General features: G+C 36.8%; 1 protein-coding gene across 3 annotated transcripts in view; it reads right to left on the bottom strand.

The window, feature by feature from the left end:
- The window catches only part of FANCD2 (FA complementation group D2), a 53,400-nt gene that overhangs the window by 26,820 nt on the left and 9,091 nt on the right, over window positions 1-17,489 (bottom strand). For all 3 annotated transcript variants that reach the window (XM_055414430.2, XM_088831959.1, XM_055414431.2), the window contains exons 9-19: window positions 16,691-16,815; window positions 14,632-14,719; window positions 13,986-14,090; window positions 13,375-13,475; window positions 12,891-12,999; window positions 12,663-12,698; window positions 8,942-9,085; window positions 7,363-7,497; window positions 5,889-6,020; window positions 4,559-4,669; window positions 859-968 (exon numbers count right to left, since the gene is read on the bottom strand). In XM_055414430.2, the coding sequence (XP_055270405.1) occupies window positions 859-968; window positions 4,559-4,669; window positions 5,889-6,020; window positions 7,363-7,497; window positions 8,942-9,085; window positions 12,663-12,698; window positions 12,891-12,999; window positions 13,375-13,475; window positions 13,986-14,090; window positions 14,632-14,719; window positions 16,691-16,815 (1,196 nt within the window). The remainder of the gene's footprint in view (window positions 1-858; window positions 969-4,558; window positions 4,670-5,888; window positions 6,021-7,362; window positions 7,498-8,941; window positions 9,086-12,662; window positions 12,699-12,890; window positions 13,000-13,374; window positions 13,476-13,985; window positions 14,091-14,631; window positions 14,720-16,690; window positions 16,816-17,489) is intronic.

Below are 17,489 nucleotides of genomic sequence, written 5' to 3'. Positions count from 1 at the left end.
GCATTATTCTATTCAATGCTCTCAACAACTCCATGAAGTAAATACTATTAATATCTTTACTTCACACATTTGAAACTATAAAGGCACAGAAAAGTAAAGTGACTTATCCAAGATCATTCAGCTAAGAACAATGGAGCCAGTATTTGACCGCTGGCAAGCAGTATGGCTCCAGAGAATGAACTTTTAACCAGTATACTATGCAGCCTCTACAGATTACTAATGCTAACTCTAAGGATGTTTCTTGAGTTCCGAGGAATTCATGACAAATCCTTTCCAAGAAGTATGAACTGAATTTCATGACTTCACAACGGTAACAACATATCAAGCCCCAAGCTTCTATTAGATGCTACAATTGTGGAATCAAAGAACTAGTACTAGGAGGGAAAATCCACAAGAAGACTTTACTTATATCACAATTAAAATAAATTAATTAATTAAAAAAAAAGAAGACTTTATTTATATCAAACGAGGTGTTCCAGACAAGAATAACACAGTAATGGAGAAACCTGTATTGTCTAATGCTTAAGATTGGAGCAGATGCAAAAAAATAAAGCATCCCAGGAGGATCAAGGTTCCCCTTTTGTGGAAACATTTTCTAAAACTTAATTTCTTAGCAATCCCTAGTTTTAAACAATGAGAATGTAATGACTATGATCACAATTCTGCAAAAATTATAGGTAGCATAAACAGTCAAGATTAAAAAGAACATGGAAAAGTAACAACAAACATTTGCTAACTTCTATTATTGTTTTAATTTTTCTGTTATAATGATGTCTAAACAACATAACACTTTATTTTGTAAGACAGCAACTCAATTAACTGACCATGAGCCACAGAAATCAGAATTTCCGTACATACCTATCTGCTGCCATGATGCCAGCCATGGTGACAGCACCAATAATACCAATAAGCTTGTATTTGAATACGGTGCTAGACAGCTGTTTTCGTATCACCAGGTGCATGTCATCCTGCAAGGAAATAATGGTGATGATGTTGGAATGGTACAGCAAAAGAGTCAAATATTAGTACCAAACAACCAGAAAAGCAAGGTTTCTATCATTTATTAACTGTGTGGTCTTTGATGAGTCATTCAATCTTTTTGAGTCTCAATTTTTTTCATCTATAGAATGAGAAAGGTTTTGCAAGGATCAGAGACCAAATTACAAAAAATTCCAAGAAGAGAGGCTGTCATATGGTAGACATTCAATAATAATAGCTATTACTGTTACTGCTGGGATAGTTGCTTTTATATGGATAATGTGAATTATCATGTCGTTGGCCTCTCGGGCAAAAGTAATCAAACAGAAAAGAAAAGTGGTTAAGAATAAATTTAACAAAGGAGGCAAAAGACTTGCACATTGAAAAAACTGCAAAATATTACTGAAATAAATTAAAGAAGACCTAAGTAAAAGGAAAGGTATTCCATGTTCATGGAACTAAAGACTGAACACTGTTAAGATGACGATATGCTCATTCAATGTAATCATTTTTAAAATTCTAACAGTATTTTAAAAATATTTCTTTTTTTAGGCTGCACCAGGTCTTAGTTGTGGCTTGCGGAATCTTCACTGCGGCATTAGGGTTTCTTAGTTGCATCATGAGGTATCTGGTTCCCCAACCAGGGATCAAACCTGGGCCCGCTGCGTTGGGAGCTCAGAGTCCTATTCAGTGGTCCACCAGGCAAGTATCTCTAACAGCATTTTTTACAAAAATAGAAAAACCTATACTAAAATTCATAAGGAATTTCAAGGGACCCCAAACAGCCAAAATAATATTGAAAAAGAAAAAGTTTGGAGAGTCCACACTTTCCAATTTCAAAATTACAAAGCTATAGTAATCAAAACATGCTACCAGCATAAGCACATTCAGACCAATAGATAGAATAGATCGTAGAAATAAATCCTCACACATATGGTCAACTGATTTTCCACAAAGGTGCCAAGACCACTCAATAGAAAAAGACAAACTATTCAACAAAAGGTGCTAGAGAAAACTGGATACCCACACACACAAAAATGAAGTAGAACCCTTACCTTATACCATATATAAAAATTAACTCAAAGTGAATCAATGATTTAAATGTAAGAGCTAAAACTATAAAATTCTGACAAGAAAACTTGGGGGTAAATTTTTCATGACTTCAAATTTTGCAATTTTTTTTTAAATGAGCATGACACCAAAAGCACCAGCAACAAAAGAAAAAAGATTGAGTGCACTTCATCAAAACTGCACCAAAGGATCAAGACTGAAAAGATAATCACAAAAAGGGAGAAAATATTTTCAAATCATTTATCTGATAAGGGACTAATATCCAGAATATATAAAGAATTCCTACATGTCAACAACAAAAAATAACCCATTTAAAAAGTGAGCAAAATGGGGAAGGGCATGGCAATCCACCCCAATATTCTTGCCTGGAGAATCCCTTGGATAGAGGAACCTGGCAGGCTATAGTTCATGAGGTCGAAAAGAGTCCAACATGACTGAAGCGACTTAGCATTCAAGGGCTACAGATCATTTTCTGAGCCATATCCTTTAATATTGGAGCCCCTATCGGTTGGAAGAGGTTGATTACATCGTGACCAGACTATAGGCACAACATAAGCTGCTCCATCTTATACAATTCTGAGAGTTCATCTCAAGGAAATAGGAACAAATTGACCCTGGAAGTGAAGATTAACTGTACTTAAAACAACCAAGATGACACTGGTCGAATCACCCATGAACTATTTCAAGATGACTGTCAGAGATGACTGTACTCCTCTGCATGTAGCCACCCCTCTCCACCTGTGTATTCTTGAAATTCCCCTTTAAAATCTCTTGCCTTCTGATCAGCAATGGGGATTTGGTTCTTTGGAACATGAGTCCAGCTTCTCACCAGGATTGTCAACTTTCCCAATAAAGCTATCTTTGCTTTTACCCAAAAAAAAAAAAGTGAGCAAAAGGACTCGAATAGACTTTTTCTAAAGAAGATATACAAGAACCAATAAGCATACAATAAGATGTTCAACATCATTAGTCATCTGGAAATTAGAAATTAAAACCACAATGAGATACCACTTTACACACACACTTATCAAACAAGTGTTGATAAGGATGTAGAAAAACTGGAACCCTCTATTGCTCATTAGACTGCAAAATGGTATAGCCACTATGGAAAAGTTTTGTGGCTCCTCAAAATGTTAAACGTAGAATCTTCATATGATCCAGAAACCTCACTCCTAGGTATATACCAAGTATATACCAACTGAAAACAAGGACTCAAAAGAAATACTTGTACATCAATGTTCATAGCAGCATTCTTCAAAATAACAAAAGGTGGGGAAAATCCAATATCCACCAAAGGATAAACCAGTTACAGTCTATATATACAATGGAATATTTAGCCATAAAAAGCAATAAAGTTCTGATATATCCTACAACACAGAGGAACTGTGAACACATTATGCTAAGTGAAATAAGCCAGACACAAAAGGACAAACATTGTATGACTATTTAAATGAAGTACCTAGATCACACAAATTCACAGAAAGTAGGTAAGAGGTTACCAGGGTATAGAGAAAGGGAAATGGAGCGTTATTGCTTAATGGGGATAGAATTTCTATTTGAAAGAAAAACTCCTGGAGACAGATAATGGTGATGGTTGCACAACACTGTGAATGTACTCAATGCCACTGAACTAGATAATTAAAACTGGTTTAAAACAGTAAAATTTATTTTATGTATGTTTTACCACAATTAAAACATAATGATGTAGCTCTATTATTCCTGATATGATGAAATCTTCAAATTATACAGCTAGATCAAACAAGCAAGACACAAAACAAGAGGATAAGGTGTGGAAAACAGGGATATGGGTAAATACAAATTTGTCTATGCTCAGCACATCTCAGAAAGCTCTAAGCTAGTAACACTGATTGCCTTTAGGGAATCTAAGCTAGAGGACTGAGAGGGAGGATACATTCTTCACTACCTTTCCATATCTTTTGAATTTTGTACCATGGTGTATACTATCCTTGCCAATTCTTTAAACTTAGGGGAAAAAAAAGTTGTTCAAAGACCAGTATGGATTACTGCTACAAGGTGGCACTGAAGATGCCAAAGAACTATGAGTTGATTCCAACCCAATCTTACTTTAGACACTTTGCTTGGCTTTGGCTTTTTCAGTGAATGGTGTTCACAAATGAGAGAAGGCCCAGATGGAGTTCACGTTAGATGCAGATGTTCCTTATGGAACAAGAGTATTCCCTGTTTTTCCATGGCACCTGGTACAGTACCTGAATGGCTTTTCTTACTCAGTTTCATAATGAGCAGATTACAAGCTCACTTCCATACTAACAGACTGAACTCCTAAAGGGCAGGTCTAATATATATCTACTGTCTCAGTGCTTGGCACACAGTAGGCATTTAATGTTTGTAGCAGGAAAAGAATAAACAAATACTAGGATTATGGCTATGTACTTTACTTATACTACTACACAGGCTGTGGGAATTTTTGTTCAACAAATTTCAACTATAGAAGTTTAAAAGATTCTTTCTCAACACACTTGTCACTTACCTGGATGTGACTACTGGCTTCATGATCTTTGCTAAATGCCAGTGTGCTGAGAATACAAAAGAGTTTTCTTATTTGCTGAGGGGACATATTATCCAGATAATCCAGAGTGCCCTGGGAGAAAAAAATGTCAACGATGAGATTAGCAACTAAGTTTTCTTTTTCCTTTAAATAAAAAAATTAAAATTTTCATAAAAGGCATACACACAGATAGCCAGGCATGTTTCACAAAAGCTCAAGTTCTCTAAAACTATGCCTCAGAGCCCAAAGGATTGATATTCTACTTAGTCATCCTAACATAGCTCCTAGTTCTCCCTATACTTTTTCTGCACGCTTCCCTTTTTCTTAGTGAAAACAATATTCTGCCAAAAGTTATGTCTCTGACCTTACTTCTCAGCTTGTACTCCATGAATTACTTTTTCTTTCTTTACAGATACGGAAGGACTTATGTCAAACCCCATTAAAACCCTTTACCAGTGGCTCAGAGAATAAAGCGTCTGCCTGCAATGCAGGAGACCCGGGTTCGAGCCCTGTGTTGGGAAGATCCCCTGGAGAAGGAAATGGCAACCTACTCCAGTATTCTTGCCTGAAGAATCCCATGGACAGAGGAGCCTGGCGGGCTACAGTCCACAGTGTCGCAAAGAGTCGGACACGACTGAGCGACTTCACTTTCACTTTCTTGTCTATAAAATAAAGTTGCAACTCTTTGGCTCAGTATTTAAGATCCTTCATAATCTGGTCTTCGCCTCCCACCTTACCCTATCTACCAATCATGCTGATCTTACTTGTCATCTCTCAAGCACACCATGGACGTATGTGCCAGTTTGCTTCCGTTCAAACTATTCTCTGCCTAGATATACTTTCTTTATTCTTTCTTGACAAATCTCTCCTACCTTTCAAGAATCACTCTAATATTATCTCTTGTTTGAAGATTTCTCCAGTTTCCCAGGCCAAATTAAGTATTTCTGCACTGGTGGATCTACAGCACTTCATTAAAGAATTCGTCATGTTGTATATATAGCGATTTACTTATATGTCTTACTTTCTATCATCAAAAGCAAAGACTACCTTTCATATCCACAGCACCCAGAAGAGAGCCTGCTGGCACACCATTAGGTATAAAGAAGTATTTGCTGAATTAATAACAATATAGACAGATGAGTTATTTTTTCTGTTATTTGCCCCATCACCCCACCTTCATCCCCTCCACTTCTACATTATAGTGCTCAGTATCTAGCATAAAAAATAAACTGCTAACAAGTTATCACGTGTCTCTCAAATATATGTAAGAAAGAAAAATGATTCCATATATGTCAATGGCAGGAGTAGATACCTTCACAAAGACAGCATTCAGCCTCATAGCAGATGGGCTTAAAACTACCAACTCGAGGAGGATATCCAATGCAGCATCAACTTCGACTGCATTTCCACTGCAGACATGGGTCACTAGGACACCAATCACTTCCTATGCACAGAAAAGTCAACAGGACTGTGTGAAGCTAAAATACAGTATGGTCATCTAAAAGAGGTTTGTGCCCAAGGCCATTCCAATCTCAACTTGGTTAAAATCCCAACCCACCTCATTCTATCACCTACTTCTATAAACTAGTTTCCATTAACATTAGAGTCAGGAGGTTTAAGATTATGTCTAACTACACCACCATGCAGTCTTGATTTACTCCCCATATTTTACTAGTGAGCACTATCTAATCCCTCTGGATTTTTGCTTCCTGGTGTAATCTTTCCTTTTACTGATAAGTGTCAAATATTACCGATTAAATTGTAGTTGTACTTTATTAAAATTTACGGAAAAGGTGGCACTCAAGAAGCTAAAGGTTTTAAAGTTTTTTTTAAAGTTAGACATATTGTTTCAAGTAAACGTGGGTCATGATGGTGTCTCTAAGACATTAAGATGGTTCTCCACAAATGTCTTAGCTGTCACTCTTCCCTTCCTTTATACTGCTGTTTCACACCAAGTCACATGGTTTTTCTCAAATGCAGTAGCTAACTCATGCCAGGTGTCTATTACTCCACTTTAAATGTGCTTTTTTTTCTGTCTTAAATTTTAAAAATTTGATACTATTCATTTTTAAATTATCTTTTTGGCCATACAGTGGGATCTTAGTTTCTTGACCAGGGATCAAACCCGCTCCCCTGACATTAGAAGTGCAAAGTCTTAACCACTGGACCACCAAAGAAATCCCAGTATTCATTTTTAAAAGTTCCCCTTTCAAATGTGCTTTCTTGTTAATAAAAGTATAACATAAATGACCAATACAAGACACTTTGTTCTTTGTTCTCCTAATCACTTTCCGCAAGTCCAGCCTTCCCTCTCTGGATGTGCGCTAATAAATGTGGTGTCTGGTATTCATGGAAACAGGGTTAGGCCCTCAGGTATTTCTCTCTCATTTCTTTCTCATGACACCTTTTTCTAAAGAACAACTTCAGGATCAACTGGCAGTAGATTATTAGCAGGTAAGTTTAAAACTGCCATTCCTGTACTGTGAACACTACATGATAACCAATCCAAGGCAAATGTTTGTTTCAAGTAGACTGGAGTTGGACCTTCATTTTAGACTGAGAGAATCTTAAAGCTCAAAACACAGAGTTAGATCCTCAAGTCCAATCCCTTCATTCAGAGACTAGGACTAGAACTAAGCTTTCCCAGCTCCCAGTTCCGAGTTCTTCCTTCTTCAATGCCTTTCAACCAATAAGAAATAAATATTGGATCACATGCAAGTCATTTGGGATGGCATTTCTTTCCTTTTCCCTGTTCCCTCCTTCCCAAGATAAATACTTCAACATACCTGCTGGCAGTAAGTGTCAAAAAACATAAATGAATATCTGTATAGAAGACTGCCGAACAAAATTATGCTCTGGTCTAGGGAGTGCAGCAAACTCTGAGCCAGCGACAAGATGGATGGACAAACATCCTTAAGAACCTTGAGGAGAGAGGAGTAGAGGAAAATGAAGCTGTGGGAGAGACTTCACCATCACAGCACCTAGAGCTGCTACTGCAAACCCCTTTAATATGCCAGAGTTCTCCCTAATTTTTATTTTAATTTAAGGAACTTTAATCTTTGTTTTACTCAGAATAATCCTTCATTCTGAGCTTCTCTTAGAATCAATGAAACTCAATACACGGATAAGAACTGACCTTTAAACTCAAAGAAGTTACATCACAAGCCTAATAGCTTGTAATGTGCCCAGCTTGGGACAAGAACCCAAATCTTCTAAATTCAAATTTCCTCACTTAATCATATTGCCTCCCCGGGGATACAGTGGGCCTGTTCTTCCCTGGTTATGATTTAAATCAGTCTATAACATTCAATCTAATTAAACTGATTTCTTTTAAAGTACATCAAGAGGAGAACTGATTATATCCTAACAAGAAGGCAGCAGATGGACATGAATGGAACCAGAATAAACAACCAGTTATTAAGTTCAGTTTCTTTATATGGGTATAATGCCTTACTGAGGAAGATGCAATAAAAATTATATAGGGTTTCTGCCCTGTACAAAATTATAGACCAAAACACACATCAGAGCACAAATAAGGACAGAAACGACTGTAAGATAAAATAACACAAACTTTAAATCCATTCCTAAATAATAAAGTCTTAAGACTCAACTACATATTCTCATTAATTCCTAAGCCAAGTCCCAAACCTCTGGTTCACCCAGTTTTCTAAGAAGGTGTACACTGTTAATATCCTAAATATTCACCCGGAAAATATTATAGAAAATTTTCTAGATTATAAAATTCCACATCAAATGGTTTATACTTCAACTAGAATGATCACCTAAGGGTCATATGCTCAATGGCTAAAATAGTGATAATTCAATAGATATAAAATTATGTCTCTACTAGCATTGCTCTGATAATGTTATACTCAGGGGATTTTAGAAACTACTTAAAACAGGATACAGAAGGCAAGTTTGTCAAAAGTTACAGATCACAGAGAGCTAGACAATTAAAATGAGTTAATATAAAATTAAGATTCAAAAGTCTCAATGGACTTGAACAATGGGTTGAAACTAGAACGATAATTTCTAAGGAGATGTGATGTTCTCCATTTTAGGTCAAAAATGAAATTATAGAAGACCTGAATTACAATATTTCCTATAAAAGAGAATACAGGGTTTAAGTCGAAACAATTTTGTGCTTTTTTTGCTAAAAAGATGAAAACCAATCTTAGTTTGATTTTATTAATATTTATAATGTCACAATAATCCCACTATGTTTTGAAACATACTAAGCTCCCTGTAAAAGATAATTACCAAGCAAAGGTGGACAGTGTCATGATTTCCACACAGGGTTCAGTTTAAGTTAAAACAAACTCTATAACTTTCAGACTAATGCTGCCCGATTTCTCTGACACTTACCAAGTAATGAATATAGAATGTACCCTGCAGCAGATCTTCTTCAAAGCAGCCTGATCGAATCTTATTTCTTAGCACCCTCTCAATGTACTTCTTTGTCTGAGAATTGGTGCTATAGATGATGAGAAGCATTGCCAGGTCAAAAATCTGTTGTCAATAAATATGCACCAATAGGAAAACCGTTTACTAAATCAGTACATTTACTACAACAAAACAGCAGCTCTCAACTTTTTCCATTAAGAAAAACACTACTCATTCACTCAACATAATCCCATAGGAGTACCTACAGTTTCATAAAACCTAGAAGATTTTTCAGAGAAATGAAGTGTCACAACTATTAACCACTGGTATCCTTTAAGAAAATATTGAAGGGCTTCCCTGGTGGCTTAGTAGTAAAGAATCTGCCTGCCAATGCAAAAGACACAGGTTCAATTCCTGATGAGGGAAGATCTCATATGCCACAGAACAACTAAACCCATGTGCCACAACTACTTAGCCCATGCTCTAGGATCCCAGAGCCATGACTACTGAATCCCAAAAGCCAAAGAGTCCATGCTCTGCAACAAGAGAAACCACTGCAGTAAGAAGCTTGAGCAGAGCAACTAGAGAGTAGCCTCCACTTGCTGCAACTAGAGAAAAGCACATGGAGCAATGAAAAGTCAGTACAGCCAAAAATAAATAAATAAATAAAATTATTTTTAAAATATTGGAATACAAGTAAAAGTAGTATTATTACAGAAACAACTTTGAATACCTTCACATTTATTAAAGAAAAAAAAATCACTTGTCAAATTCAGTATACATTTTCATTATTATTAGGAAAATTACTTTGTGAAAAGTTAGAGACTGAAAATGTCTGTCAATATGAACATGGTTATATAAATTATGATGGTCATTTTCAACATATTATATGGCCATTAAAAATGAGATATACTATATTTTTTGACAAGGACATGCACAATATATTGTGAAGCAAAAGAAAAGCAATCTGCAATAATCACAGTAAGATTACATTTTTATAAAAACAATATACAAGTACAAATATGCATAAGTATAAGAGTGAGCATGCTTGTGCTTGCACACATATACAACTCAGATATGAATAAGAAAAATCTGGAAGAACGAAAATCCAGAAGCGTGGCAAAGAGATTTGAGGTAAGATTTATTTTACAGATATTTAGATACTTGTGATGTTTTTCTCTCCCTAATTAGCTTGTATTCAGTTCAGTTCAGTTCAGTCACTCAGTCGTGTCCGACTCTTTGCGATCCCATGAATCACAGCATGCCAGGCCTCCCTGTCCATCACCAACTCCTGGAGTTCACTCAAACTCATGTCCATAGAGTCAGTGATGCCATCCAGCCATCTCATTCTCTGTCATCCCCTTCTCCTCCCACCCCCAATCCTTCCAAAAAAGGAGAGGGAGAGAGTTTAAAAAGCCAAGCAGGACAAAAAAGGAAAGAACAAACTAACTGGAACTTGCACAACTCAACAGCAAAAATACAATCCAATTAAAAGATGGTCAGAGAATTTGAACAGCCATTTTTCCAAAGACATACAGACAGCCAACCAACAGGAAAAGATGTAAAACATCACTAATCATCAGGGAAAGGTAAATCAAAACCACAATGAAGTATAACTTCCCATCTGTTAAAATGGCTATAATCAAAAGGACAAAGAATAACAAATGTTAGACAAAACTAACAAAGGAGGGACAGGAAAGGGAACCCTTGCGCACTGTTGGTGGGAATATAAATTGATGCAGCCACTATGGAGAACACTGTGGAGGGGCCTCAAAAAAATAAAAATAGAACTACTATAGATCCAGCAATCCCACTTCTGATTATGCATTCGAAGAACACAAACACTAATTTGCAAAGATATCTGTACCTCCATGTTCATTAGAGCATTATTTACAATAACTGAGACATGGAAACAACTCAAAAGCCCACTGATGGAATGGATAAAGAAAATGTGATACACAGAGAGAGAGAGAGACTATTATTCAGTTATAAAAAAGAATGAAATCTTGCTATCTGCAACAACACGGATGATCCCTGAGGGTATCATTCTGATATACATCAGACAGAGAAAGACAAATACTGTATGATCTCAATTATATGTGGAATCTAAAAAATAAAATAAAAATGAATCTATAGATACCGAGAATAGACTGGTGGTTGCCAGAGGTGATGGGAGGGAATTGGTAAAATGAGTAAAGGTATAAATTTCAGTTATAAAATAAACAAGTCACAGGGATGTAATGTACAGCATGGTGAATACAGTTAATGATACTGTATCGCACATCTGAAAGCTGCTGAGAGGAGATCTTGCAAGTTCTTACAAGTAAAAAAACTTGTACTAGCAGTGTATGGTGATGGACATTAACGACTATTGTAGTGATCATTTTGCAAATGACTTACACAAATAACAAATCCTTGCATTGTATGTCTAATATTATCAATTTATCAATTTTATCTCAATTAACAGTAACATATTTTTAAAAAGGTTAGATGTTCTAATTAATAAAATCAAAAACCAACAAATTACTGGGACATCCTTTCACTGATGGCCCAACTCAGACACCAAAATTAGGATAGGTTATAGCAGAAAATACAGCTATTAAAAATGAAAATAAAGACAATGCTGCTGCTGCTGCTGCTAAGTCACTTCAGTCGTGTCCGACTCTGTGTGACCCCATAGACGGAAGCCCACCAGGCTTCCCTGTCCCTGGGATTCTCCAGGCAAGAACACTGGAGTGGGTTGCCATTTCCTTCTCCAATGTGTGAAAGTGAAAAATGAAAGTGAAGTCGCTCAGTCATGTCCGACCCATAGCGACCCCATGGACTGCAGCCTACCAGGCTCCTCCATCCATGGGATTTTCTAGGCAAGAGTACTAGAGTGGCTTGCCATTGCCTTCTCCGAAAGACAATGCAGAAGCACACAAAACATTTATGACACAATGTGAAAATTATACAATGAATAGAAATCTGCAAATACAGCTAAGCAGGAGGCCAAGGGTTATGCAATAATAAAATAGTTGTCTTGGATATTTTGATCCCCCTCCTATCCTACCACCACAAAAAAATGAGTTTTTCATTATTTTATTCAATATCACAATAGCTTTTAAAATAGTCATCCAACAACTGAACAATTCAATTAACAAAACCCCCCAAAACAAGAGATTTCAACTAAAGAAAATCCTTAAACGGAACCAATCAGCACATAAGGAATTCAATCATCTGGCTTCTTGACTGAAGAAAACATCTCCAGAGTTAAGACAGATTCAGTATCATCACCGCGATAACAGATGGACTGTTTGGTTCACTCGTCAGGTAAAAGAAAGTAAAACATGAAATGCTACTATCTTGACAATTCCATGTGAAATTGGAGGAAGGGCAATCAGACAGAGGGACCTGAATACCTGACTCATGACCCAGGTGACTCCAGTGCTCATCTCCTCATGGGAGGGGATTCAGCTTCTTTGACTGCAATTCACTGTGACTGTTTGGAATATTACTACTTCCCCTTGTGGATGTTTTATTTCATTGTATTGCCAGAACAAAGACCATCTGGCAAGCTATCCTTTCAGGTTATCTTCCTCAAGCAGTTAATGTTTACTAGAGCAGACTGGAAGATGCCAGAGCAAATAGAAGGGAGGAAAGCCAGGCAATATCACTAATTTTACATCTATAATATTTAAAATTCATAGAAGATGAACATTACCTTGTGTTCAGTCTCTGAGGGAATCCTTTCAATTGCCTGGAAAAATAAGGGACACAAAAATATTACAACACACAAGAACATGTTTGAACCAATCTGCTCATCTGGCAAACCATCATTTATTATTTCTACTTGATTGACTTTAAAGATTTTTATTTCAACTACCTTTACTTACACATCCATCACTGATTACCACCCACTTCTTCCTCAATGTTCAAAGATCTCACTCACCTTAATCCAGGCTTCTGAAATGATTTTCTCGTATCTAATAGCTGACTTTATTACATCGAAGAGAAGAGTAACACAGTCTTGACCACTGTTTTCTTGATTTCCTGAAAAACTACAAGTAGCAGAGGGAAAGGAAATCATTCTTACCAGAGAAGGACTTGTAAGACCTGGATTCCTGCTTACTAGGCACGTGCCTTAAAACTAGTCACAACTTCATGCGTAAAATGGCTAATAAAAATTTACTGCAGTCTATCAGAGATTGATGTGAATAGCAAAGGGAATACACACACACACACACATTCATGTACATATACATACTTATACATAAAATATTATTTGAAAAACAATAGCAGTACATTATTATGGTATTACTACATAATTTGTAGTTGTAAATATTAAGATCTTCTGTCCTGGCTCCACAATAAATGTCAGAAAACTTTCCTTGCTCATGTGAGAAAAAGGGTGTTAACTGTCGATGAGTTTATACCTTGCTTGTCCTTTATTTCTCAACCTGCTTAGAGAAACCTGGAACTGTGAAGGCAAAATACAGTGCTGCAGATCCAACTTCTCTCGAAGCTCAGAAATTACCTATAGCAAATAAATGTGTTAGCTGTGTGTTTTGATCTTTCACAGCAGCTAGGCACAATCTATTTTTCCAACAGAAGAACTGTAACATTATCCTGAAAGACTGAGGAAGAATTATTAAATTAAATGAATTATTAAACAAGGCAGTTTGAAAAAAACAGTTGATGAAAATAACTAATGTGACTACAGTACGACATGTTCTTTAAAATTCCAGAATTCCTTGAGGCATTACACTGAAACAGCAAATATAACCTATAGCAGCTAATATAGAACAATCAGTCTGACTAATAGATCCATTCTCTCCCCTGAATACTATCTGGACTAATTAATTAGCATTATCAATTAGTTTCAGGACAGAGAAAAGCAATCAGAACCTTTTAAACAATTTATCTTGATATATCTTCCTCTAGGTTAGGCCTCTTTTCACTGCTGAGTTTCACAAGAGCACCACAGCTATTCTCTGTACTGTCCAGGATCTAACACCCCAGTGTTTGTGGGGAAACAGCAAAGTACCTCAAGTGCATCTGTGGGGGTTATGGAATGAAGAATGAATTTGATGATCACAGGAAGGTCGTCCAAACTGACAGATGACAGCTTACCCATCACTAACTGGCGGACCTAAATACAGAAAAACACAAAAATCTTACATATTTCCATGTTAATATCTCAATCGAGTAATGATTCATTAGGTAAAATTAGGAAAATTATTTCTCTCGCTCAGCTTCTCACTTGCAATTTCAGAAGAAAAACACATTTTACTTTTTTCCAAATTACAAGCTCTCAATTGTTAATGCTATGACTTCTTCAAATACAGACAGGTGATAAATATGAAACAGTTATTATCTTACACTTTGGAGCCTGAATTTTCCACTGGCCACAGAAAGGCATAAAAATTTGTTATTCCTATGAGAGTAGTTTGTAACTATGCAGGCAACACAGAAAATTTCCACTGAAACTTAAACTGCTTAAAAACAGTTCATCTATCACGGTATAGCAAATAAAAATCATTAAAAAAAAAAAAGAAGAGTAGGTGTCATTCAGCACTGTTTCAAAATGAAATTTTCATTATATACAGTTGGTCCAGGGCAATGAATGATTAATATTGGTTCTGGGAGGCGAGAAGACTACTTCTGTTTCTGGAGAGCAGAGTCCTCCGTACCTTAGTCAGGAGCTTTGACTCAAGCTGGAGGCTAGAAAGGACATCCAGGATCGGGACAGTGAGCAGAGTATTCTCTGTTAGAAGGTCGCTGTGAACAGTGGAAAAGAAATTATGCAACTTTTAACAGAACTGAGCAAGTAATGACTTGGGAAAATCATCCAAGGTATGGGAAGAGAGGATATACTTAGCTCCCATTAAATTCTGTTTGTAGTATGTTTCATTAGAGTAGCAAAATTATAAGTCTGCCCAGGCATGTTATAAAGCCGCTGGAAAAGTAACTTGGAGCAAGTTTTGTGAATGGAAAAGTAGTGTTCAAGTCACATTCTGCTTCAAAAAGTTGTAACAAATACAGATGAATTAAAAGAAAAAAAAAATTCTCGAGTAAAAATAATACATGCACATTTTGAAAAATTCAAACAACAACAAGAAACCCTATCTCATCATCCCCACGACTCAGAGGAAACCACTGTTGAGTTTGGTACATATCCTTCCTCAGAAAAGGAAAAAGAAAAGCCACAATTAGAATGAAGTGAGATAAATATAATACCTATATGTGCAGGGTGCTACAGCAGCACAGAGTAGAGAAGGACAGCAATGGATTCTAAGGGAAAGTTACACAAAAGGACAGGCAGGCAAAGTGAGGGATATAGCTACACACAGAAGGAGCAGTCTGCCCAAAAGTACAAAGGCAAGAAATAAGGAGGTATTACAAGATGGCTGGGAGAAATATCAATAACCTCAGATATGCAGATGACACCACCCTTATGGCAGAAAGTGAAGAGGAACTCAAAAGCCTCTTGATGAAAGTGAAAGAGGAGAGTGAAAAGGTTGGCTTGAAGCTCAACATTCAGAAAACAAAGATCATGGCATCTGGTCCCATCACTTCATGGGAAATAGATGGAAAAACAGTGGAAACAGTGTCAGACTTTGTTTTTTTGGGCTCCAAAATCACTGCAGATGCTGATTGCAGCCATGAAATTAAAAGACGCTTGCTCCTTGGAAGGAAAGTTATGACCAACCTTGATAGTATATTAAAAAGCAGAGACATTACTTTGCCAACCAAGGTCCGTCTAGTCAAGGCAATGGTTTTTCCCGTGGTCATGTATGGATGTGAGAGTTGGACTGTGAAGAAGGCTGATCGCCGAAGAATCGATGCTTTTGAACTGTGGTGTTGGAGAAGACTCTTGAGAGTCCCTTATACTGCAAGGAGATCCAACCAGTCCATTCTAAAGGAGATCAATCCTGGATGTTCATTGGAGCGACTGATGCTAAAGCTGAAACTGCAATATTTTGGCCACCTCATGCAACGAGTTGACTCACTGGAAAAGACTCTGATGCTGGGAAAGGTTGGGGGCGGGAGGAGAAGGGGACGACGGAGAATGAGATGGCTGGATGGCATCACCGACTCTGTGGACATGAGTTTGAGTGTACTCCGGGAGTTGGTGATGGACAGGGAGGCCTGGCGTGCTGTGATTCATGGGGTCGCGGAGAGTCAGACACGACTGAGCGACTGAACTGAACTGAACTGAACAAATTGAAGTTTTTAATTACTTCTAGGATAAATACACAGTTGCATTATCCCTTCTTCACTGCTGCTCTATCAATTAGAATTTTTCACATAAATGTTAGAAAGCAATAAGGCTCTGCAATGGATTGAACACAACAATGTACATTAGAATGAATCATTTAGGGACCAAAGAACGTGGATGTTTAAAAGGTTCCACAAACCATCTGGATGTGCAGTCATGACTGAGGACACCCGTGGGTAGAGGAAATGCTGACAAAACAAAAAAAATGCTAATAAACAAAGGAAAGTTTACGTCTCCACAGATCAATTTATATATCTAATCCTAAGCCAGACTTCATATTCACAACAGATACATAGATCTACTTAAATATATATTCATTATTAGAAAAACAAGTCACATTCAATATCCCAGTAAGACAAATATCATTCTCTTTGATACCGAAAGAAACAATATTATTACTCTTTTTATACTGCGGCAACAGGCTCCCAGAGTGAAGTCGTGCTCAAGATGGCAACAAGGTGCTTACCCACCTGAGCTCTTTCCCCACATCAGCATGCTGGGAATCCCCTAGGATCTCAGGCAGGCTGATGACAAAGTCATGTTGTAGGTACAGCGGAGCAACACTGATCAGCTGCATGATCTTGGTGGTAAGATCCTGCAGTGGAGGACACTATTATAAGAATTGTAATACAGTATCCAGAATAAAGAAAGACTTCCTATTCACAAAATGTAGAGTTGGAATTATTTTGTGTACAATATGACAACTACACATACACCCAAGCTCAAAATCTAAAATCAGAAGTAAATCACCTAGAGATTTTTCACAAATGAGATGGTATCTATATTGAAAAAAAAAAGTAGGCTGGATGGCATATTATCTAATATCTTTATTTCACTTAATATTTATACCTCTATTTCCTTTTTTAAAAGGTAGGGATCTGTTGCTCAAGGATACACAATTAATAAGTGCCAGACCCAAAATTCCAGCCCAGATGAGACTCCAAAACTCATGTTCTTCCAAATAAAGATTTAGCCTTTGAATGTGACAAAACTTAGTAGAATGATTTCAAGAACTCTGAAGAATAAGCACAAGGCTCCAAATAGATTCATCTTTACCAAGGTACTTGATAACAAAACTCCCGAAGAAATTTTCCTCAATATGTAATGAAATCAACACATCTACAGTGAAGTAGGATGGTTTCAGATCTCATTTTTTTTGAGAAATAAAACATAATAATCTCTGTATTTTAAGAAATTTGTGAATTCCTTCCAAATAATTAATTTAATAAATCACATCCAGTCATCATAGTTATGGGCTTCTCTAGTGGC

Source organism: Moschus berezovskii, chromosome 24, assembly GCF_049115385.1.
Source record: "Moschus berezovskii isolate FMDL1 chromosome 24, NW_MosBer_1.0, whole genome shotgun sequence".
Lineage (NCBI taxonomy): Eukaryota > Metazoa > Chordata > Mammalia > Artiodactyla > Moschidae > Moschus > Moschus berezovskii.
The sequence above is the reverse complement of the archived record's forward strand: the minus strand, read 5'-3'. Positions and strand labels throughout refer to the sequence as shown.